This window comes from Taudactylus pleione, unplaced genomic scaffold (genome assembly GCF_031769625.1).
Source record: "Taudactylus pleione unplaced genomic scaffold, aTauple2 ptg000111l, whole genome shotgun sequence".
Taxonomy (NCBI): domain Eukaryota; kingdom Metazoa; phylum Chordata; class Amphibia; order Anura; family Myobatrachidae; genus Taudactylus; species Taudactylus pleione.
In genome coordinates, this window is record NW_028284513.1 from 6,765,816 (window position 1) to 6,790,581 (window position 24,766).

Sequence of the window (24,766 nt, forward strand, 5' to 3'; positions counted from 1 at the left end):
GCATAGGCAAACGCATGGGGGGGTTTCCATCTGCCTGGAAACCCCCCTCCCCAGCTCATACCATGACCACAATAGAAATAGTAATATAATAGATAGTTACTAGTGCTGCATGTTCTTCTCAGTATCAGAAATGAAATAATTAGCACCACCTGTGGATCTTTTAACATGTATCAGCCAGTAATAAATAACCTGTGCACCAACTAGAAGATCTGGAAAACATGCACTGTTAGAGATGCACTGCTATAGAGCCCAATATGTACATATACAGTATGTCCAGGGCAGTGCTAGGTCCTTCTGCTGCTCCTCCAGGCTCCCGAACTTGCTCCAATAGTCTGGAATGGTGCCCACATATAAAATAAATACGTTCATCTCAGGCACAATGGCCTACTAGCGCATCTAATGGCTTGATGTGATCACTGGTCCTGTATATGCTGGAATTATTACACACAATACACTTTGTATGATGCATATTATAGCTAGTTAAGTACTAATTCTGCCCTCTTCAATGACAGGCCTCACTTGCTCTAAAATTAAGCATTTGGAAACCCCCTCTGGAAATCCTGCATTTGCCACTGCAATGTCTCTATACAAGTAGTGTGACGCTGCAGGCCGTACCCCTCTGTATCCATACATGTACTGTGTCGATGCAGGCTTTACCCCAGTGTATCTATATAAGTACTGTGATGCTGCAGGCCGTACCCCAGTGTATCCATATAAGTACTGTGATGCTGCTGGCATTACCCCAGTGTATACAGACTCCATATAAGTACTTGTATGGATACACTAGGCCATACCCCAGTGTATCCATACAAGTACTGTGATGCTGCTGGCCCTTCCCCAGTGTATACAGATTCCATTTAAGTACTGTGACGCTGCAGGCTGTACCCAGTGTATCCATATAAGTACTGTGATGCTACTGGCCGTACCCCAGTGTATCCAGATTCCAAATGAATACTGTTACACTACAGGCTGTACCGCAATGTCTCCATACAGATTCCATTTAAGTACTGTGACGCTGCAGGCTGTACCCCTGTGTATCCATACATGTACTGTGTCGCTGCAGGCTTTACTCCAGTGTATCTATATAACTACTGTGACGCTGCTGGCCATATCCCAGTGTATCCAGACTCCATATAAGTACTGTGACGCTGCAGGCTTTACCCCAGTGTATCCATATAAATACTGTGATGCTGCACACCATACCCCAGTGTGTATCCCTAACACACAAGTACTGTGATGCTGCAGGCCGTATCCCAGTGTATCCATACAAGTACAGTGATGTTGCAGGCTGTACCCCACTACGTTCACATAAGTGGTGTGACTCTGCAGTGTCATTTGCAAACAAAGTTTAAAAAAGTTAATAAAAAGTAAAAAATATATATATTTGTTGTACTGTTCCATTCAGTGGCTGTGATGTGGTGCTGCAGTGACTCCACAGGCTATAGCCTACTGTGTTCACTAACTTTGCATAAGCACTGTGACTTTGAGCAGTGTCAGTTGAAAAAAAAAAGTTAAAAAAATATATATTTGGTTCTATTGTTACCTGTACTGTGCTGTGTGCTGTACCACAGTGAGTTAGTTCATGTACAAAGCCCTTTGAAGTCCCGCAGTGTGAGTTGAGCTGTGAATTGAAAAATGGATAATGATCAGTTTAGAAGAGAAGAACAGGAGCAACAACCAAATACTATTGCTGCAGCTGCTGCCACCAGTCATGACGATACTAGTCCTTCAACGTCATCTACTAAAGTCGATGCCCAAGGGTATCTAAAATCAAAGAACCAATATTTTACATTGGTAAAGGAAAAAAACACCTCTAAAGGGAAAGTATAGAAAAACATAAAATTGACAATATGTCATTAACCACACTTGGCCATTATTTATTAGTGGTGATGCTGCAACTGTCAATGAGGCATCTTCTTTTACCTTGCATGATAATGTAAACGTTTTTCACTATAGAATCGGTCAAAAAAATTAAAACCACTAAGTTACGGGAACCAATTGTGTGCTCAGAAACGTCACAAATCCCTGAAGAGAGTGCAAGTGTGTCCTCAGGTGCAATGTGTGAGCCTGACCTTTCCAATAATGTACTCGAAGAGGAACCTCATTTCACCATTTGTGCACTCTGCAAATATGGGGATGAGCAGCACACAACATGCTGACATAGAAATTGAGGATGCTAGTGTGTAAGTGCACCAGGATGAGGGGAATATTTATGTAGCTGACACCGGTGCTAATAAGGATGTTGATGAGAATGTTGTTGATGAGGTTGTTTGTGTAAGTCAGGTACCAGTGGAACAGTTGTTGCCCATTTTAAGAAAAAGCCCATTGTCATGTCTGGGCATAAGATGAAAAAATCTGTGGAATGTGTGGAATTATTTCTACATAAATCCAGACAATAATTGTCAAGCCATCTGTAGTGTTTGCAAATGTAAGTAGATGTAGGGACCTTAACCATCTAGGAACCTCCTTCCGGTTACGACATTTGCATCGAGTTCATGGAACGTTTTTGGGAAAATCAGAAACTTGTGCTAAAAAAATAACAACAGACCATCCAGCATCAGTTAGCACCCTTCCCTCAGCTAGATCCCAGCACCTGCAATCTCCACCGCCAACACATTCATCATCAATATGTATCCAATAGAAGGCTAGGTGACTCCTCCCATATCCAGGATTCTTCAGAAGAATCCTTGTGCGCTAGGCCTGCTGCTGCTGCTGGGGGTGGATCTTCATCTCAGAAAGGGACCAAGAAGGCTACTACTAGTATTAGTGTTTAAGAACACAATTGACTGTTAAACAATCCTTTGATAGAGGAAGCAAGTATGACAGCTATCACCCAGTTGCACAGCGGATCACTGATGCCATGACAACTGTACTAGTATTAGATGGGGACATAATAGAAATTGAGGATGATAGTGTGGAGGAAGTACAAAAGGAGGATGAGGGGGATATTTGTGTCTGATGTCAATGAGGATGTTGTTTGTGTAAATCAGCCACCAGTGGCAGCAGTTCTTGCTCGTGATAAAAAGAAAGCCATTGTCATGCCTGGGCATAAGACCAGAGAAGCCACATCTTGGGTGGGGAATTATTTTAACCCAAATCCTGACAACAGTTGTGAAGGCATCTGTACCATTTGTGAAGCCAAAGTTAGTAGAGGTAGGGACGTTAACCATCTAGGCACTTCCTGTTACGTCATTTGCAGCGAGTTCATGCAATTTATTTAATCAAATGATGATAATTTGTAAATTAATAACAAGCAGTCCAGTATCAGGTACCAGCAGTTTGGACCAGCACAAGCAATCTCCACCACCAACACCCTCATCATCAACCTCTTCCTTAATGACTGGAGGTAGTCCTTCCAAAAAATTGTCTTTTGGGTGCCCAAAGAAACCAAGGGTTTCAAACAAAGAAGTGTCAGTCCTTCTCACTAAAGTGCTTGGTTTGGTAAACTGTGCATGTCCTTTTTAATATCCCACATTAGAGTGGGTGGGAGGGTCCAAGGACAGTTCCAACTTGCACCTCTTTTCCACAGTTTGGGGCATTGCCAACTGAAATTTTTATAGTTTATTAAACTGCCATACTGTTTGCCACTGCTGTGTGGCACTGTTTTATAGATGTCCTATATTTTTTTTACGTGCGTTTATGCCGCTGCACTGTTGCTTATATTAGCCATCAAGATCGCTGCAGCCATTGGCCTATATTGGTGAAAAGTAGTGAAAACAATAGTGTGAGCTGTGGGGTGATTAAAATTGACTGGAAAAGCCTGAAAATGATTGTTATTAAGGTTAATAATACTGTAGGAACAAAAATAGGCCCAAATTATGTGATTTTAGCTGTGTTTATAATTTTTTTTTAAAAATACAGAACCAAAACCAAAACACGCAAGGGCAGTTTTGCAAAACCGAATCCAGATCCAAAACATGAACAAAGGGACATAATGCATCCAAAAAAGGGCCATAGCTTCATGGGGAAGGGCCAGGAAGAGATAGGAGAGGCCAGAATGATAATAAACAGAAATTTGACAGGCCCAAACAGCGCCTCCTGACCTGTGGTGCCCTGTGCGATGGCACTGGCCGCACTACCCAAGCTACGGCCCTGTTTAAACCAAGCAATCATGAACCTTTGATCAGTGAAGTGTACAGTAAGAGACACAACAATTACAGCAAGAAAACTTGCATTTTTTATTATTTATATTCCTTAAGTTTTGCTCCCCCAAATATGATGTTATCTCAGACAGTGGGGTTCATTTACTAAGCGGCGGGTTCTAAAACCAAGTCCTTCTGATCGTGTTATGCCCAACATTTAAAAGGGCAATGCTTTTACCATGTTTTGCTAGTAAAAGCATTGCCCTTTTAAATTCTAGGAATAAACATGATCAGAAGAGCTGTTGTTATTAAATAGACCCCAGTGTCCCCATTATTGTCACCTGGACAAGATAGTTCACTATCTCCTTCTTTCCAAACTGAAGGATATCTATAGGCAGGACCGGTGCAAGGTTTCTTGGCACCCCAGACCATAGGCGAAACAGACATTTGCAAATGAGTGGTCCCAGTTCCAACTCATTGCCAGAATTAATGTTACCTTGGAAGTTTGCTACTGTATTTTGTGATAATTATTTAGGCAGCAAAGATTTATAATATAACCTTATCCCTATTAGTGTCCACGCCACACCAGGGGCAGGGCAGGTCACTGAGGTGTGGACAGGCACTGCTGCGTGCGCCCCTGAACAGGTGGTGTGGCCATCCGGGAGGGACTCGTTCTCGTGACACGTCACCAATTTGTCACTTTTGAGGGTAGGGAAACTGAGGTGGAGTTACAAGGAGGGTGAGAGCAGAGACACTGAGGTGAAGTTACACGGACGGTGAGAGCAGGGTCGATGAGGGCAGCAGGGACACTGTGGGAGAGTTACAGGGAGGGTGAGGGAAGGAACACTGAGGGGTACTTACAGTGAGGTACCTGTCCCACATTATTTAAACAATTTTTAAGCATTTTAGAGAAATTCACTTCAAAACTGTCATTTCAGTATTGGCCATACTGCACCAGTGATCGCAAAATATGCGCTATAGAGCGTTTTTATCAGCTGAGCTTTTTTTAGCAAGCTGAGTTCCCTGCACGCAGGAGGCAGGGAGGTGGACACTGCACAGGAGCTGCAACAGTGACCCAGCTGGGGCTCCCAGCAAAAGCAAGTGACCCCCCCTCCCTACCCCCATGACTGGCCCCAGTATTGCCTGCCCCTAACCCCCTCCTAGCCTCCCAGTACTGCCATAGCTACTATCTACCCTTGCCCTTCCTACACCCAGCACTGCCTGTCCCTAACCTCCTTTTTGCCTACAGTACTGCCCCAGCTGCTATCTACCCTTACCCCCTCCCTACCCCAAGTACTGCCTGCTCCTAACCCCCTCCTTGCCCCCCAGTAGTGCACCAGCTGCTATCTACCTCTCTGCCTCCCATACTACCCCAGCTAATATCTACACTTGCCCCCTCTCTACCCTCAGTGGTGCCCTAGCTGTTATCCTGACTACAGCACTGCCCCTAACCTCCTCTTTGTCCCCCCCCCCCCCAGTACTACCCTATCTGTCCAGCCACTCAACTAGTTGATTGGTTGGAATGAAGATCTGGTAAGGTATGAAAGCAAATGACAATCGGTAATTTGCTCCCAAATGCTGGAAAATGGACAAAAACTGTTGTTTGTTAGATCAAACATTTAACAAACTTGTCTGATGACCATTTTCATCTGTTTTCTGGTATTTAGGAGCAAATTGCTGATCATCAGTTACTCCCATACCTTACCAGATTTTCATTCCAACCAATCAACTAGTTGGCTGGTTGGACAGATAATCTTTAGATGTGTGGCCAGCTTAAGCCCCAGGCATTAATCGAGGTAAACTTCATCTCCTATTTTAAGTGCGGGGTACTATACGGCCAATTGAATAGCTCTAGCCACTTATCCCAGGAGTAAAATCTATGGCCTAGATAGGGGCGTATTTTACCCTTGGCCAGGATGGCACTCGCCAGGGGAGTCATCTAAAGGGGGGTGCCACTCGCGGCCAGAGGGTAAAATTCAGGGCTTCCAATCTTGACTGTGGTGTGTGGTCTGGGCCTGGGCAGCCACTGTCGCTTTCCAGTGGCCAGTGACTTAGTGGAGCCGCTGGTAGCTGTACAGAGCCCAGGATCACACACACTGTGTGACAGTTCACCTAATTCCTCGGATCATTGGCTGAAAGATCCAAGCAGTGATCAGGCAGCCCTGCCCCTACCTATCCAGGCCCACTCCCTGGCCACAGCAGCATCTTCAACCTAGCAGGCAGTCACACTCAGCTGAGGACCGCAGTCCCTTCTGGATTCCTGGCTCCCTGCACTGCAACATCTTACAGCTGCCACACGATGTCTGGCAGTAGGCTGGCCTGTCACTGACAGATTTAGAGGTTCCATTGAGCAACACTGGAGCACCTTTCCAGCATTGTCAGTAAGTTACTTAAAGTAACTAATGCTGGGGGGGCATCTGGTCCTATGTAGCACAAAATGTGTGATCAATGTGGAGGGGGAGCACATAATATACTGTGGGAGGGAAAACAAGGAAGCACACACAGTGGGATAGGGGAAGGGGAGCACAGATTGGGGCTGGATGGAGAAGGGGAGCACAGTGTGGGATGTTATAAGGGAAGGGGAGCACAGTGTGGGGGCTGGATGGAGAAATGGAGCACAGTATGGATGTGGAGGGGAAAGGGGAGCACAGTGTGGGATGTGGAGGGGAAAGGGGAGCACAGTGTGGGATGTGGAGGGGGAAGGGGAGCTCAGTGTGGGATGTGGAGGGGGAAGGGGAGCACAGTGTGGGATGTGGAGGGGGGAAGGGGAGCACAGTGTGGGATGTGGAGGGGGGAAGGGGAGCACAGTGTGGGATGTGGAGGGGGGAAGGGGAGCACAGTGTGGGATGTGGAGGGGAAGGGGAAGCACAGTGTGGGATGTGGAGGGGGAAGGGAGGCACAGTGTGGGATGTGGAGGGGGAAGGGAAGCACAGAGTGGGATGTGAAGGAGAGCACAATGTGGGGATGTGGATGGGGGAAGGGGAGCGCAGTGTGGGATACAAAGGGGGGAAGGGAAGCGCAGTGTGGAGGGGGGAAGGGGAGCGCAGTGTGTGGGTTATGGATGGGAAAGGGGAGCGCAGTGTGGGATGTGGATGGAGGAAGGGGAGCTTAGTGTGTGATGGGGAAGGGGAGCTTAGTGTTGGATGTGGAGTGGGGAAGGGAAGCGCAGTGTGGGGTGTGGAAGGGTAAGGGAAGTGCAGTGTGGGGTGGTGGGGGGAAGGGGAGCACAGTGTGGGATGTGGAGTGGGCGCAGTGTGGGATGTGGAGGGGGGAGGGGAGCAGTGTGGGATGTGGAGGGGGGGAGGGGAGATCAGTGTGGGATGTGGAGGGGGTGCAGTGTGGGAGGTGGAGGGGGGAGGGGAGAGCAGTGTGGGATGTGGAGGGGGAGAAGGGGAGAGCAGTGTGGGATGTGGAGGGGGAGAAGGGGAGAGCAGTGTGGGATGTGGAGGGGGGAAGGGGAGAGCAGTGTGGGATGTGGAGGGGGGAAGGGGAGAGCAGTGTGGGATGTGGAGGGGGGGAAGGGGAGAGCAGTGTGGGATGTGGAGGGGGGGAAGGGGAGAGCAGTGTGGGATGTGGAGGGGGGGAAGGGGAGAGCAGTGTGGTATGTGGAGGGGGGAAGGGGAGAGCAGTGTGGGATGGGGAGTCCTCAGTGTGTATTACTCGAGAGTCGCGCAACACGAACTGCGGTGATAGCGGCAGAAGCTGTTATAGTCTCTGATGCTGTCCACCAGGATCATAAATTTTGAGTGACACACACTACCAGTAAGACAGAGACTGGGCAGCTAAGTGTGCTGATTGTGACAACTGGGGGGTGGCTTGCAGGACTGAATCACCCCCATTACCACACACACACACATATATATATATCAGTATAAGTCAGTATCACTCTGCTGTTTACTAATTGTAGTTGCCCAGGTGCCATAAGGGGTACAGGACTACCTTGTTTACAAAGGTGAAAGCAACGGCACTCACGGGACTTAGAACCAAAAAGACTCGTTTCACAACAGTGAGTTCGTTCGACTTTTCACTCAGTGAAGACTTTTTTCAAGAACATTCTTGATAATAGTCTTCACCAACTGAAACCTCGAACTAACTCACTGTTGTGAAACAAGTCTATTTGGTTCTAAGGGCCTGATTCAGAGCCGCTCTCGCAAAAAGCGTGCCATCGCTCTGAATCAGGGAGTGTGGTTTTTTTTTTTGTTGCGGCCTCTTGGCCGCTCGCATAGCTGTTGGTTACCACCCACAGCTTATGCGAGTGGCCAGGATGATGGTCGCGATGGTCAAGACCATCGCGACCATCGGGCTTGCGACGAGACCCTTGCGGTAGAGTCTCGTTGCAGCAAGCCCCAGTGGACTTCCTGCACTATTAGAGCAGGAAGTCCACCTACTGACATCACGAGTGATGTCAGTAGGGCCGCCCACAAACTGCAGGAACGCCTCCGTTTGCTCAGCCACCCCCCTTCCCCGCCTTCCAAACGGGGTAGCTGTCAATCAACATCGACAGATGCCCCTTTTGGATGCGAGCACCGGAGGGAGTGCTTTTTGCGCTCGCTCCGGGGCTCACGCATGCGCAGTGCGCACTGGGCCACCATCGACCTGCTTGTGAGCGGTTCTGAATCAAGCCCTAAGTCCCGTGAGTGCCGCTGCATGCATGCATGCATATATATATATATATATATATATATATATATATGTATATATATATATATACATATACACACATGCAGCATGACAGAGATAAATATATATATATATATATATATATATACACACATGTATATCTGTCCAAAGATGTGGCACTCAGGTCATAACATGGCATATGCTCAATACCCATATAATTGGATTGCTGCACCTCTCTGCTTCTAATATGCCCGATATCTCCCAGGGTAGAATTCCTGTTAAAATAGAGGAGGGGGCGCACCATAGTGCATAAAAGTTTTTTATTAGCAGACATAAAAATTCACAAGTTTCATAGTAATGTTCATATCAAATTGCTTAACTCTTTGGACTGGTTACCACATGGCTTAATACTACATCAGTCGGGGCAAGCTGCTTCCACCACAGTCTCCTCGGACTCTCACACTACGCCGGTCACCTCCAATAGAATTTCGTCCGAGCCCTCTGACAAAGTCGGTGATGAAATGCATCAGGGCCATACCAGTACGGGACTTTGTGACATTGTGGATGCGAGTTGCTCCAGCATGGAGGAACTTCTATTAGAGGTGACTTACGTGGTGTGAGAGTACGAACATTACTATGAAGCTTGTGAATATTTTTTACGTCTGCTAATAAAAATCGTATGAAATATATATATATATATATATACACACACACATATATACATACATACATATATATTAAATATACATACTGTAGACGCACATATAACAAATATACTTATATTGTTATGTATAGGGCTACATTTAAAGACCTAAATAACTACACTAAAGTTTAATTTTCATGTGGCTGTACAAAACATTATTAGTGCATAATTTCCCGACAGCTTGGCTAAACGTGACGCCTATGTTAATCCCGACGCCGGGACCCCGACAGGACTCCGGACCGATCGTCCAGCGCCGGAGGTAAGTATCGATATAGCCGGGGATGGGGGGTTAGGTTTAGGCACCCTCCAGGGAGACTTAGGGTTAGGCACCTCCCTGGGGAGTGTTAGGCTAGGGGAAGTGGGGTTAGGTTTAAGCAGTAGGGGAAGATTAGGGTTAGGCACCCCACCTCGGGAGGGTTAGGTTTAGGCTGCGGGGAGGGTGGGTTAGGTTTAGGCACTAATGGGGGGAGGTTAGGGTTAGGCACTAGGAGGGTAGGTTATGGGGGAGAGGGGAGGTTTAGATTACTTACCTTAGCAGTCGGGATTTCTTCCACGTCAGGCTATCGCTGTCGGGATTTGAACCAGTGGCTACACAGCCACCAGCATTTCAATCCCATTCTATATATATATATTATTGTGTATATGGTCCTGACGAAGGGGCATAAACTTTGGCTGACTAGGAATACATTGATATTAATTATTTTAGTCTCTGAGTGCTGTTATGTTTGTGGATATAGATAGATAGATAGATAGATAGATGCTGCATTTAAAAAGTTTACATGGGGGAAATTACTAATAAAAAATATTAATAATTAAAAATAGTGATTACCATCAAAACATGCATAGCACCATCTTCCCTCTCCAACCCCTCCAAGCTGCTGACAGAAATAAATGAATGCCTTACCTGCAGCAGGATGGCCAATGCAATAGGTGCTTTTTAAAAAAAAAAAAAACTCCCTGGCCACCACTCCTCTGCAGACAGGCTGGGCGGCTCACTTTTGTAGTCTGTCTGTCACTGTCAGGCATCAGCGACAGCGTGGGTGAGACCGCGGCGGCACTTCCTCCTCCTCCGGGTGTAGTCAGCTGTCACGGTGACTGAGCTGCTCACAGCATCCTCCGCTCCTCACTGACACGCAAGCGCGCACGGTTCGACGTCATGACGTCACCGCGCGCTCGTGCACCAAAGGACCAGAGGGTTGAATCCGATTGGTGCGCTACCACGGGGAGGCGGAGCTTGCATACTATGAAGGTCCTCCCGGTTAGGTGAGGGCTGTTAAGAGCGGACAGACTGATAGAGCAGTGTTAACGCTGCCCTGACTCTCAGCCACTAAATACATTTAAAAACAATGCGAAATGGCGGCAGAGGCTAATGGGTGGTCCTGTGCACCCCCGGACCACCCCTTAGTTTCGCCTATGCCCCAGACATAGCTTCAGCCTAGCAACCCCCACCTTCCCTCGGAGAGCTACACAAGCCCTTATGCAGTGCCCCAAGTAGTGGTGCCCCTTATACAGTGCCCCCAGTAATGCCCCTTATACAATGGCCCCATGAGTACCCCTTTTACAGTGCCCCCAGTACTGCCCCTTTTACAGTGCCCCCAGTAGTGTCCCCCCTATGCAGTGCCCCCCATTAGTGGTCCCCCTTATGCAGTGTCCCCAGTAGTGGTCCACCCTATGCAGTGCCCTCAGTAGTGGTCCCCCTTTGCAGTGTCCCCAGTAGTGCCCCTTATACAGTGGCCCCAGTAGTGGTCCCCCATATGCAGTGCCCCCAGTAGAGGTCTCCCCTATGCAGTACCTCCAGTAGTGGTCCCCCTATGCAGTGCCCCTTATACAGTGGCCCCAATAGTGGTCTCCCCTATGCAGTGCCCCCAGTAGTGGTCTCCCCTATGCAGTGCCCCTTACACAGACAACAACAAATAACAAAACTTAACTAAAACCCCGCTCCTGCGCCCGCCGCTGTCCGCCCCTCCGTTCCCCCCGCTCAGCAATGTGGGAGAGGCGTCATGACATCTCTCCCATCACCAACTGCGGGAGCTGGAAGGCTGAGCTCATGAGGGTCTCTGGCTATTTCGTGGAATTGTTCTGGGACGTTATACTCTACTGGGACTGCCTCTGTCCAGACTGCTACCTGTTTATTGCCTGTTCATTGTATTTACCGCTTGTCCTGACATATCTGTTGCTGTGTGCTGTGGAAAAATAAACCATAACTTTGGTTTCATCTGCTCGGTGTCTGGGTGATTGAGAGAACCCCGAATCCTCACATCCCCGTATCCTCATATTATCCATGTCCTGGTCCTGTAGTGTATTCTGTAAGTCGCTTGTCTACAACTTGTTTATGTACTTTGTAAGGTGCTGCGGAACATTTGTGGCACCATATAAATAAATGATCATAATAATGATAATGATAATAATAATAATAATAATAATAATGAGCCTGTCTGTCTGACTCTCATTGGCTGCTAAAACTTCCTGGTGCCGGTGTGTTTGTTACTGTGTAGTGCTGACTGGGACCACAGACATGTTGACCCAGCAGCACCCTCCAGTGGCCAGCGCTCTAGGCAGCTGCCTAATGGTATCACCTGCCCTGTCTATAGGAACGGTTTCTGAGCAATCTGCATGTTGTCCTGATCTCTATATTAAGGTACATTGGTGCTTTATGTGTACTTCCAACAGTCTTAAAAAGAATAACTGGGACATAGAACCCTAGGTGTTGAATCAAATAAAATGTAATATACTCTATGGCACAGGTTCCCAAACTCGGCCCTCAAGGCACCCTAACAGTCCAGCTTTTAAGGATATCCAAGCTTGACAACAAGTGACTAAAGGCCCCCATACATCAGAGATTGATTGCAGCAATCGTGCAATTTGCAATCGATTGTGTATAAAAATCTTTACCTTTTTCAATCGATTGTGGCATCTCTGCAATCAGCAATCGATTGAAAAAGGGAAAGATTTTTATACACAATCGATTGCAAATTGCACGATTGCTGCAATCAATCTCTGATGTATGGGGGCCTTTAGTTAGTACCTTAGTCAATTTGATTTAACCACCTGTGCTCAACCATGGATATCTCTAAAACCTTAACTGTTGGGTAGCCTTGAGGACCACGTTTGGGAACCTCTGCTCTATGGGCTTGGATCTGGCAGAGATTTCTTGCAGTTTTCTGAACACTTAACTCCCTCAGCATCATTTAGAAGTGTTTATTGAATACAGTTTCTCTATTATCGATTCCTTATATGATCCCCCTCCTGCTAAAGAGTAGAAGTAGTATATTTAAAAAAACAAAGCCCTTAAAGAAAGGTTTGTCAATGTACTGATGCTATTTCTATTTGGCAAAGGATTCTGCGCAGAAACAAGATACGGAAAATCCAGCAGGCGGCATTCTCCCAACTGAGCAAACTGGTGGATCTGTAAGTAATTTTGTGCTTTGTTAGAGTCGTACAACTAACATAACACTTTGTCAGCCTTGGAAATCACAGCACCCATTGCAGCAAACTGGCACCTACAGACACAATTACTAATTTCCAGATGAGAGGATTCGAACACACTCCCTGCAGGCTACTAAGTCTCTGTAGTGTGTAGTGGTGAGCCCCACTTGAAAAATGTGCAATAAAAAGAAACAAACAGCGCCTTAAAGTGCTTAGATGTGCGTATCACTGTGCAGACAATACAAAATGAATAAATAGCTTATCTTATCTAAGACATTATGCAATGCAAGAATTTGTCCAATATATGTCTTTAAGAATTATGCACAATATTGTGATAATTTTCTCTTTTGTTCTCTTTATTTTTTATGTTCACAAACTTTATTGTTCTATTTGACTCACGAAAAACCCATGAACTAGAGGATACAGTATAAAGATAAGCTATTTAATCATTTTGTATCGTATATTGTATTGTCTGCACAGTGATATGCACATCTAAGCACTTTAAGGTGCTGTTTGTTTCTTTTTCTTGCACGCATATATATATATATATATATATATATATATATTTAATCCCATGAGAATCCTGCACTTACACCATAATCTTTATATTTAAAACAGGGGTGCCACCAGAATCTTCCGAGATCCAATAGATACCTATCTTCGTCCAATTTTCTGGACTAGGGCACCCACCACTAATCGTGCTCTTGTATAAATAAAAATCTATTTTATTGTTGAGTTAGACATCAATTAGCCACACATACATATGGCAACAATCGCAACTAAACTGCAAAGAACATCTGTGGAAGTTTACAGTGATGACATCTAATTTTGGAGCAATATGATTGTATTCTTCAGTTATGCTACTAGTTCTGTGTTTGCACTGTTTTTTTATTAATATTATTCAATATATATTGATCAATATGTATGGGTATAGGGTGCATATGCAGAACATTAGCCAGCTGGGTATGGATTAACCATGAAAGCCTTGTGCACATTTTTTCTTGTTGATGAGCATTAGCGTCCACTATATGAGACACTGACAAATTGTGGAACCTGGGAGACTATGGGCCTGATTCATTACTATACGCAATATAGCGTACGCACGCAGTTCAGTGCTATAGGTCCGTATTCAATTAGTTTTGTACCCGCAATAAAGTTTCGCCTGCTGGACTTTCTGCCGACATCGCTTGTTTTGGACGCGGAAACTTATCAGGCGCGCCCCCACTATTCGCCGTATTTAATTCCAAAACACGCGAAAACGGCAACTCCCGAAGTCGGTACAGGCAGAAAGTGCTGAAAAAAATGGGGAAACCTGCCAGAACACCCCAAAAGATGCACTTACATTGGGGATCAATGTAGAGGTCCCCAAATAGCCATAATAAAGCTATTTGGGGTACTTAAATTGTGTAAATAATCTGTTATTAGCGTCTTTGCACAAGTGGTGAAGAATGGCATTAAGCAGTTTTTTTGGGTGAAAATAAGTAGTCCTGTCAAATTTGGGGTACTTGAAAATGGGTGCTAGCAGGTTTTAAAGTCGCTAAAGTGAAGTTTTAAAAAAAACTTAAAAAATGCACCTGCAATCTAAAAACACCTGACTAATCCTTGCAGACCCCCAAAAAGTCTATTTCGCTAGATTTTACATTTATACTCCCACTTTGACCTTTCTCGCCCCCAAAATGAAAGTACTTTTTTGGGGTGTTCCTCACTTTTTTAAAGGTTTTTTTGACACAGTTATCCTTTGGGGTGCTGCCTTTAGGTTTCTGAGTGGTTTCCCCACCTTTGCACCCCATAATAATGATTTTGCACTTTTTTTAACCACCTATTCAGAGGCAAATCTTTTTCGCCTATTACATTGTATTGACTTTCCACTGACGCAAAAAGTGTTTACAATTGAATACGGAGATAAGTTTCCGCCAGGCGAAATGACGTCATCCGCGATACTTTTCTGCGGATCTCGGCTTTTCGTGGCTAATTGAATATGGGCCATAGTATGCTAATCCGTAGCGATCTCACTGCTGCCGCAGTACTACATAGGGACGCACACGCACATCCATAATGGTTAGCAAGACTGTGAAAACATCAGTACAATCGAGTAGCATCAGAATCATATGCACAGATAAGGCAGGTCAGACCTTACTCAGGAATTACTTCAGCGCACGCTATGAGGCCTCAGGCGGCGTAGGGTATCGCAGTGGATAATTTATGCATACTCATGCAACAACATTCAAATTCAGGCACACCTGCGTTCAGCCAACTACCCCCCCCCCCGTCACCACCCCCAAACGGTACTTCCTGTCAATCACTTTGCTATGGGTCTGTATAGTCACTGCGATAGCAGTCCCTATCGCAATGAATGGTTTGCACACGCTCAGTGCGATGCATGTCAGAACGCTACAATTGGCCAATTGCGTGTGTATAAGCAACTGTGATTCTTGCTGAATCAGGCCCTATGTAATTTTCTCCTCTATCCACCGTTGCTTTTTGCAGTTTAGTTGCAATTCTTGCCATATGTAAGCCAGTCTTGAAAAAGGGTCAACATGAACCAAAACATCGACATGAATCTGTGGCTAATTGATGTCTTAACTCAACAATAAAATTGATTTTCATTTATACAAGAGTACAATTTGTGGTGAGTGCCCTATTCCAGAAAATTGGACAAAGATAGGTTTTGTGTGTAGGTGTGTCAAATGTATATAGAGAGGTCTTCTGATGTATATCAATGTATATAGAGAGGTCTTCTGATGTATATCAATGTATATGGAGGGGTCTTCTGATGTATATCAATGTATATAGAGAGGTCTTCTGATGTATATCAATGTATATGGAGGGGTCTTCTGATGTATATCAATGTATATAGAGAGGTCTTCTGATGTATATCAATGTATATAGAGAGGTCTTCTGATGTATATCAATGTATATAGAGAGGTGTTCTGATGTATATCAATGTATATAGAGAGGTCTTCTGATGTATGTCAATGTATATAGAGAGGTCTTCTGATGTATATCAATGTATATGGAGGGGTCTTCTGATGTATATCAATGTATATAGAGAGGTCTTCTGATGTATATCAATGTATATAGAGAGGTCTTCTGATGTATGTCAATGTATATAGAGAGGTCTTCTGATGTATATCAATGTATATGGAGAGGTCTTCTGATGTATATCAATGTATATGGAGGGGTCTTCTGATGTATATCAATGTATATGGAGGGGTCTTCTGATGTATATCAATGTATATAGAGAGGTCTTCTGATGTATATCAATGTGGATAGAGAGTTCTTCTGATGTAGATCAATGTATATAGAGAGTTCTTCTGATGTATATCTATTCTATGTATATAGAGAGTTCTTCTGATATATAACTAAATCCCCTGACTTTCAAACACGGAGACAAGTCTACCTGTAAAACACAGCCAAACACACAAATTGAACTCAATACACCATCAAACCAACTCACAAGTACTCTCCATAGACAGGAATACAACACAGAGATTTACTAAGAATCGTGTTTGCAAACACGATCAAACACAGAGTAAACTCGGCCCAAAATAGAAGGTTCAAATAGGCTACCTAGTACAGGGACATTATAGAAAAACCCATCGTATTGTTCCCCTTATTTTACTATAACCAGCACTGGACTGAACCAGCTGTGGTAGGTTATATATACTCCACAGTGTTCGGAGTGCATCACACCTCTCCCCATGCATCACAAAACGCCGGCACATGCGCAGATACATTGTTGAGGCTTTTCTAAATATATTTGCGATAAACTCACAGGGGATTACTGCATATTAGGGGTGAATCCAATTTGACCCGTTAATTTAATGGGTGTGAAAAAGCAGCTAATTGAACTCCCCCTAAGTCTCTTTACACAGCTGGTGTTTACATGGTACTTATGGTGGGAAAACGATTTATTCCTCGATGATTACAATGCGATTTTCAACAGGTCAGAAATGCGAATAATGACACATCGGCCCCAAAATAACTAGATACTGACACAGATGTATATAGGGCTGATTCTAAGTTGGTAGCAAAGCAGAAAAGCAAGTAACGTTGCACCTTGGTAACACCATGCTGCACTGGAGGTGAGGCAGATATAAAATGTGCAGAGAGATTAGATTTGGGAGGGGTGGGTCCAAAAACAAATCTAAATTGCAGTGTAACAATAAAGCTGCCCAGCATTTGTGGGCTACATGCAAAAGCAGCCAGTGTTTATCCTGCATGCAAAAAAAGATGTATTTACACCCCTTCCATTGCAACATGGTTTGTCCGGGTGTGAAGGGCCTGATTTAGAGACGGACACAGTGTAAATTTACCCACAGTTGAGCGATTTTTTTGGCTGCTGCGAATGCTCAAAATGTCCAAAAAAAACCCTTACTGTGCACGTGTGAACCCGTGTTTCCTATGCAATTTGCAATTGCATACAGCATCGCTAACACTTTGGGCATTTTTAGGGTGGAGACTGGAGGGTGACTTAAAGTGATCTGAATAAGGGGCCGTCTCATGGGCGTGTTATGGGAGTGTCACAGGCGTGTTTGGGAATGCTGCTTCAGAGGTCATGTTTAGTTGGATTTGAGGAGAGTAACTAGAGTAGACCCTAGGCTACCACAAATGTCGATGATGCGACCAATATTGCGTCGGTGTTGAAGTACTTACAATCTCTATTGCAATTGCACAGACCACGGAACCTGAAAGTGGGATTCTCATCTCTCATACACTCCATTGCAACGTCGAGCACAAAGGAAGGCTGAGATTATCACATGCATATTTCTGCAACCATTACTGTGAGAGCGGCTGCGACCGTTGCTGCATTACCAACCATCTCTGAATCAGGACCTAAGTTACTGTACTTGCTGTTTGCTTTGCTCCCATCTCAAAATCAGACCCATTATATTTATTGGAATCGGTATCTATGACCGCCGGAACTCAGCCGGTGGATGAAATCCCAACGCCGGAAGGCCAGCAGATGTAGATCCCGACTGAGGTGAGTAACTACCCTAAACCTCCCCTCTCCCCCCTAACCCTCCCTCAATGGTGCCTAACACTAACCTAACCTCCCCCCTAGTGCCTAACCCTAACTTCCCCCCAGGGGTGCCTAAATCTAACCCCCCCCTCCCCGCAACCTACACCAAACTCTCCCGGGGGGTGCCCAACCCTAAACTCCCCCTGGGGGTGCCTGACCCTAACCCCCCCCTTCTCCTAGCTTAACCCTCCCGGGGGAGTGCCTAACCGTCCCGGGGGAGTGCCTAACCCTAAGTCCCCCCGGGAGACCCTAAACTTAACCCTATCTTCCACGCGGCTATCCGCTCCCGACGCCCTGCTTACCTATGATCGTTATGCCGGGCATCGTTTTTTTGGCGTGGGGCTAATGATAGGCATCGGTATTTAGACACCTATCATTAGTCCCATGCCAGGATTTCACTGTCGGGAAGCCGGCAGTGGCATTTCGACCGCCGGCTTCCTGACTACATACCTATCACATGCACAAAACTGTGTGTGTATGGTGCTAAGGGGACAAATAAAGAGATGGAAGATCCATAAGGAGAGACAATATGACTGACTAGATGGGTAAGGGAGACACCAAGCACAGCACTTACTAGAAACTGGCAGTGCCATTACAGTGATTGCGTCAACACTCTACATCAACATCTTTTTTTGGTTTCTTAAGTGCCAAACAATGGGCTCCATTTACTAACGAACGAAAATACCAGCGGTAATTTTCGTTTAGTATCACTGTGATACAAACAAAAATGCCACTAGTATTTACTAATACTTACCCCTCCGGCGAGGTCCCGCGAAGTCCTCTTCCTCAGCGGGCTCCTCAGCTGGGCTGCTGGCAGCCTAACGCTGTCGGCAACAGGGCCACAGTGTTATGTGCATGCGCGACGGTTCCAGCAGTGCTTGGAAGGCTTCGCTGAACCCGGAAAGGCACCGCAGGGTCTCCATTGCCGGCAATGGGGACTGCATCGCTCTTGCCATCTAAAAGATGGCGAGAGCGATGCTGTAAAAACAGTGGTAATCTTAGATTACCGCTGTTTATTAAATGCAGAAAGGTGGCATAACCCCTTTAGCGAGTGCTAAAGGGGTTATGTTTCATTAGCAAATGGAGCCCAATAAGGGAATAGAAGGCTTGGCCAGTTCAATTATGATAAGAAATGTTGGGCTGTATTACTGGGACCAAAGCTGTAGGGAAAACACATACTGTAGTTCCTCTAATACTAATCAGTATGATAAAATATATACAAAGGAAATCGGAAACACTGCAACCTGCACTGAAGCTGGCTAGCCATGGACTGTCCCTGCCCTCACATTAGATGGGGTATGGGATGATTTTGAGATCACACATGCTGGGACATTGGCAGATGTTCCAAATATTGCAGATTATTTGACAGTATGTATGGTCCATTTCATATTACACGTTATATTTGGCAGTTTGTGATGAAACAAACCAAAATCTGACAGTCTTCTGCCAGCTCCCATGTGATGCAGACAAAGGGCAGCAGATGGTGAATCAGATAGCATGGTAAAGAGTTGTAGAAAGCTATGGAGGCCCATTAGAAGAGCACACTACCTTCCTGGGTTAGCGATGGCTTAATGTGAAACCAGACTTGCTCCAGATAACATTAGTCAAATATTATAAATGTATTCTCTCATTAAATACTTAATGTTATCTATTATTTTGTCCTGTCCCTAAACAGAGACCTCTCTGTTAACCAGATAGTGGACCTGCCTCTGCCATTATTTAGTAACCTGCAAGAACTTCAACAACTGTAAGTGTTGCCCTCAAACAGCCTTTTCCCCCCTGGATGAGATATTTATCAATGTGAATCAGCCTGAGCCTTACATATAGTGGGTGGGACGTGTCAGCCACAAACTGATTGAAAGGTTTCTACAAACAAGAATGACAAAAGTTAAGTAAATACTATTTTGGAAATCAATGGAAGCATTCAACATTAGGATCATATGTCATATTTATATATAAAAAAAAACCTTTTGAAATGCAAATGTGTATAAAGATGATGAATCAAAATATTAACAACTACAATTAAGAACAAGCATTTATTGTTAAATACAAGTTAGACTGTGGATCGTAAAGGTGCCCACACAGATACCGATGTGCTCACGATACGATTTTTTGGCCAATTTCCTCATGAACTTTCACGGGAGCTCCCTTGCCGTCGTGATCATGATTTTGGCCAAAAGACACCCAATCTGTTATACGATCTCACGATCTATCGGATCATACGCATCGTGAGATTCGCCATAACAAATCGTGAGTTTAAAAAAAAAAAAACAGGCTCTTGACTATTGGTGGGAAATTTAAATAGTCAAAACAATGGGAGGTGGGAAATTTAAATAGTCAAAACAATGGGAGGGGCCATCTAGGGAGTATAAAAAGCAGACACCCTTTAAACTCTGCGTACATTCTGCTCTGCTACTAGATGAGGCTAGGTGTATTCCTGCTGAATCCTGTACATTGCTACTGTGCTCTTTGTATTTGGCTTGCCTTTTACAAAGTTTATTCTACCTGCAAGTGTGTGCTACCTACCTGCATTCTATCCTGTTCCTGAATTCTGTACTGATGCGTCCCTATCAGTATAGAGTGTTGGTCGCCGAAGCTGGGGTCCGGGAGATTAGGAAGAGGGCCCAGCGAAGAAGGACGAGAGCATGCTGGACCAAGGAGTGGCTTCTACAAAGGGATACCCGCTCTCACATGTCCCTGCTGATGGAGATCAAGGAGAACAACCTGGACGACTATCGGAACTACCTGCGCATGGATCACGCCACCTTCCAAGAATTGCTGCATCTGGTGACCCCCCACATCCAGAGATGGGACACAAGGTGGCGGAGGGCAATCCCTGCTGAAGACAGACTGGTGGCTACCCTAAGGTACCTGGCTACAGGAAGGTCATTTGAAGACCTGCAGTTTGGGACACTCATCTCACCTCAGTCCTTGGGCGTCATCATTCCGGAGACCTGCAAAGCCATCGTAAAAGTGCTACAGTACCAGTATTGCAAGGCAAGTTAAAAAAAACACCACACATTGGTTTCTTGTTTAAAGAAATTTTTTTTTTTCATTTTTACTCAACATAAAGCAAAAAATAGCCTTCATTTAGTACAATGTGCACTGACCTGCAGGCAACTGAAAGTGTGCACTAAACTATGTGCAATATACTTTTTTTGTAACAAGTTCACAAAAGAACATTATCACCAAATTGTATGAATCCCAATAGGTAGCCGGCTGTATGTGATAGGGTGGGTCAGACGCCAGTTTGAACAGGCCAATACACATATGGCACAAGTACACATTGTGGCCCCAGCTTCCAGCAATGTGTACTTGTGCCATGTGTGTAGTGACCTTGTCCAAATGGCGTCATCACCACCCTAACCCATGCAGCAAGCACCTATTAGAAATCATAAAATTTGGTGACATTAAAAGCAAGAAAAAATTTACATCTCTGTATATTGGGGCGACTCATCCACTGCATTCAGCAGAGCATTATACAAGGTCGTGCTGGTGCTTGGTGGGGGAGTAATATCTAACTGGGCAGGGGGGGACGGACATACCTATTTGGGGCAGGGGAAAATAGCATTGGATCTGCAATGTATGTAGAATTTGTTAGATTTTTCCTCATACAGCGACTCAACAGGTCGTGGGTTAACCTTAGATAATTTCTTTGGATATCTGTATCCATATTTCTCAATGTGCTGTTCACATGAGCTGTGACATCATCTATTGCATCTGGGGGATTCTGCAGCAGCCGTTCTGCGTTTTGGAAAAAATTGTCCTCACGTTCAGTAAGATTCTCCTTTCTCCCTTGTTTTTTTTTCTTTTTTTGGGGTTGTTGAGAAGATGAGGGTCCAGGTGGAAGTGGAGTTTCCACTTGTGTGGTATTCTCCTGCTCACTGTCACCACCGAGCAGACTGAGGTCTGGTGTGGATGATCAATCAGGGTGTTGGGTGGGAGTCCATATAGGAAAAAAAGATATCAAAAAATATTATAGTCATGTTTTAACCCCTTTTTTACTATTTTTACAGTTTCCTAACACCGTGGAGGAGTGGACCAGCATCGCGGAAGATTTTGAACAACGTTGGAATTTCCCTAACTGCGGAGGAGCCGTTGATGGGAAACACATCCGCATCAACCCACCTGCCAACACCGGATCATATTACTACAACTACAAAGGATTCTTCAGCATCGTTCTCATGGCAGTGGTGAATGCCAACTACGAATTTCTGTTTGTGGATGTTGGCAAGAATGGCCGTGCTTCGGATGGTGGGTCCTTCAAATAGACGGCTTTCTACCAGAGATTCGCCAACAAAACCCTCAACTTGCCCTCACTGGACCAGACAAAGCACGGCCTAAATTACGTTTTCGTTGCAGATGAGGTTTTGCATTACATGAACATGTGATGAAGCCATTTGCACACAGGGGCCTGACCAGAGAGAAAAGGATCTACAACTACCGTCTATCCCAGGCACGGCGCATTGTGGAAAATGCGTTTGGAATAATGAGCAACCGCTTCCGCATTTTCCACACCACCATCAATCTACATGTGGAGAAGATAGACTGGGTCGTGTTGGCGTGCTGTGTGCTGCACAACTTTCTGTGAAGAAAATCTACTCAACGAGGACCAGTCCCAGCTAGACCAGAAGATGTAGGACTCCTGGAGGACAGTGATCATTTGACCTCTGTGTCTGCACCACCAACTACAACAACATCCACCGTACGTGCCAAAGAAGTGAGGGAGGAGTACATGACCTATTTCAATGGACCAGGTGCTGTACCATGGCAGGAGGACTGTCTGTGAACTACTGACTAAATTGGACAATTTGGATTTAACAACAAAAACATTAAGGATTTTGGTTTAAAATGTGTCACTACTTACCAAGACTTCTGCAACCTCCTCTTCTCCCTCATGGTCAGCCATCAAGACGATAGATTCCCTTTGAGGCTCTTGTTCACTGATGAATGACATCATATGGTAGTACCACAGTGCAGGACTATATATTTCATATGTGCCCGCTCCTGATTTTTTGGAGTCATCCACCTTCTTTTTTTCTTTGATGTACACTGTCCTGAGATTTTGTATCTTTTGCCGTACAGTTTTCAGGTCTGCATCAGATATGTATTTTTTCGTATACACCAAAAGTTCCTCTAGTGCAGCCAACTTGTGCGACTTATTGTGGTACTTCCGAGAACTGATCTTCCACAGACAGTCTTTCGAGTGCAGGATTTCAATGCATCCTGTAACAAATTCACGTTCAGAATCCATGGACATTATCTATGAAGAAGAAAAAAAAGGACATTTAAATATTTCTGTATATAGTTTTGTTAAATGTAATGTTGTTATAGTTCACATTTTTAATGTTTTAATATTTTCTTTTTTACAGGTTTTTAAAGGTTTGTTATGGTATTCTATTCGTGTTTTCTTTTACAGGAATATCATGTGTTCATTGCTTGGTAATATAATGTTTTTCTTTGTTTGACAGTATGGGTTTTCCACCTTTGGGCCTGTAGTTGTGGTAGAACTACAGATCCCAGGATGCCCTAAAAATAGTTTCAAAGGCGGGTGGCAGGTCATCCTGGGATCTGTAGTTCCACAACAGCTGGAGACCGAAAGGTAGAAGACCCCAAGCTTTAAATAATGTATGTTTTTAAATGTAATGTATGGTGATTATTTTGTAAAATACGTGTTTATTTATTTATTTTTTTATTATATTACACACATTGGTGGTCAGTGGGGGAGCTTAATGCATGACCCAGCCACTGCCCACCTCAATACGGCTGGCGGTGGCTGGGTCAAGCATTTGTTACCTGGGGGCATATATTGGTGGGCAGTGGGGGAGCTTAATGCATGACCCAGCCCCCGCCCGCCTCAATACGGCGGGCGGTGGCTGGGTCATGCATTTATTACCTGGGGGGCACACATTGGTGGGCAGTGGGAGCTTAAATGCATGACCTAGCCACTGCCCGCCTCAATACGGCGGGCGGTGGCCTGGTCATGCAAATATTACCTGGGGGCACACATTGGTGGGCAGTGGGAGCTTAAATGCATGACCCAGCCACCTCCCACCTCAATACGGCGGCCGGTGGCTGGGTCATGCATTTATTACCTGGGGGCACACATTGGTGGGCAGTGGGAGCTTAAATGCATGACCCAGCCACCGCCCACCTCAATACGGCGGCCAGTGGCTGGGTCATGCATTTATTACCTGGGGGCACACATTGGTGGGCAGTGGGAGCTTAAATGCATGACCCAGCCACCGCCCACCTCAATACGACGGCTGGTGGCTGGGTCATGCATTTATTACCTGGGGGCACACATTGGTGGGCAGTGGGAGCTTAAATGCATGACCCAGCCACCGCCTACCTCAATACGGCGGGCGGTGGCTGGGTCATGCATTTATTACCTAGGGGCACACATTGGTGGGCAGTGGGGAGCACATATTGGTGGTCAGTGTGGTTGTATTTAAACTGTACCAATACTCACCAAAAATTGTCCAAAACAAGAATCCAGTGTGCAGGCTCCTCAATGTGCGACTGTCTTGCTCCATACACGATACTGCACAAGATGGCGATGGGGCGTGTCCAGGCTTCTGTCAGTCAAATTCCGCATTGTGTGATGAATCGTACGATTCATCATGAGGGAAAAAACCCTCACGATCGTTTCCCTTCATGTTGCTGGTTGGCTAATCTGCCCTACAGCACGACAGATCAGAAGATGCGATATACGACGAGCGAGGACGCGCATCGGCATCATGCTTGTGAGTATAAACTCACGATTTGTACTTTTTTCACCCGATTCGTCGTCGCGATTCGTTGAAATCGGCCAAATCGTGTAAAATGTCGCTATGTGTGTGGGCACCTTCAGTGTTTGTTTGCTCATACAGAACATGTGCCAGTCCTAACAGATATTAACATATTGCATAA

General features: G+C 45.2%; 1 protein-coding gene across 2 annotated transcripts in view; it reads left to right on the forward strand.

Moving 5' to 3' along the window:
- LOC148525157 (relaxin receptor 1-like) overlaps positions 1–24,766 on the forward strand; it is a 433,734-nt gene that overhangs the window by 364,881 nt on the left and 44,087 nt on the right. The window contains exons 11-12 of one of the 2 annotated variants that reach the window (XM_088471158.1): positions 12,742–12,813; positions 19,530–19,601. In XM_088471158.1, coding sequence (XP_088327284.1) covers positions 12,742–12,813; positions 19,530–19,601 — 144 coding nt within the window. The remainder of the gene's footprint in view (positions 1–12,741; positions 12,814–19,529; positions 19,602–24,766) is intronic. The other variant, XM_088471159.1, reaches the window with a different exon arrangement.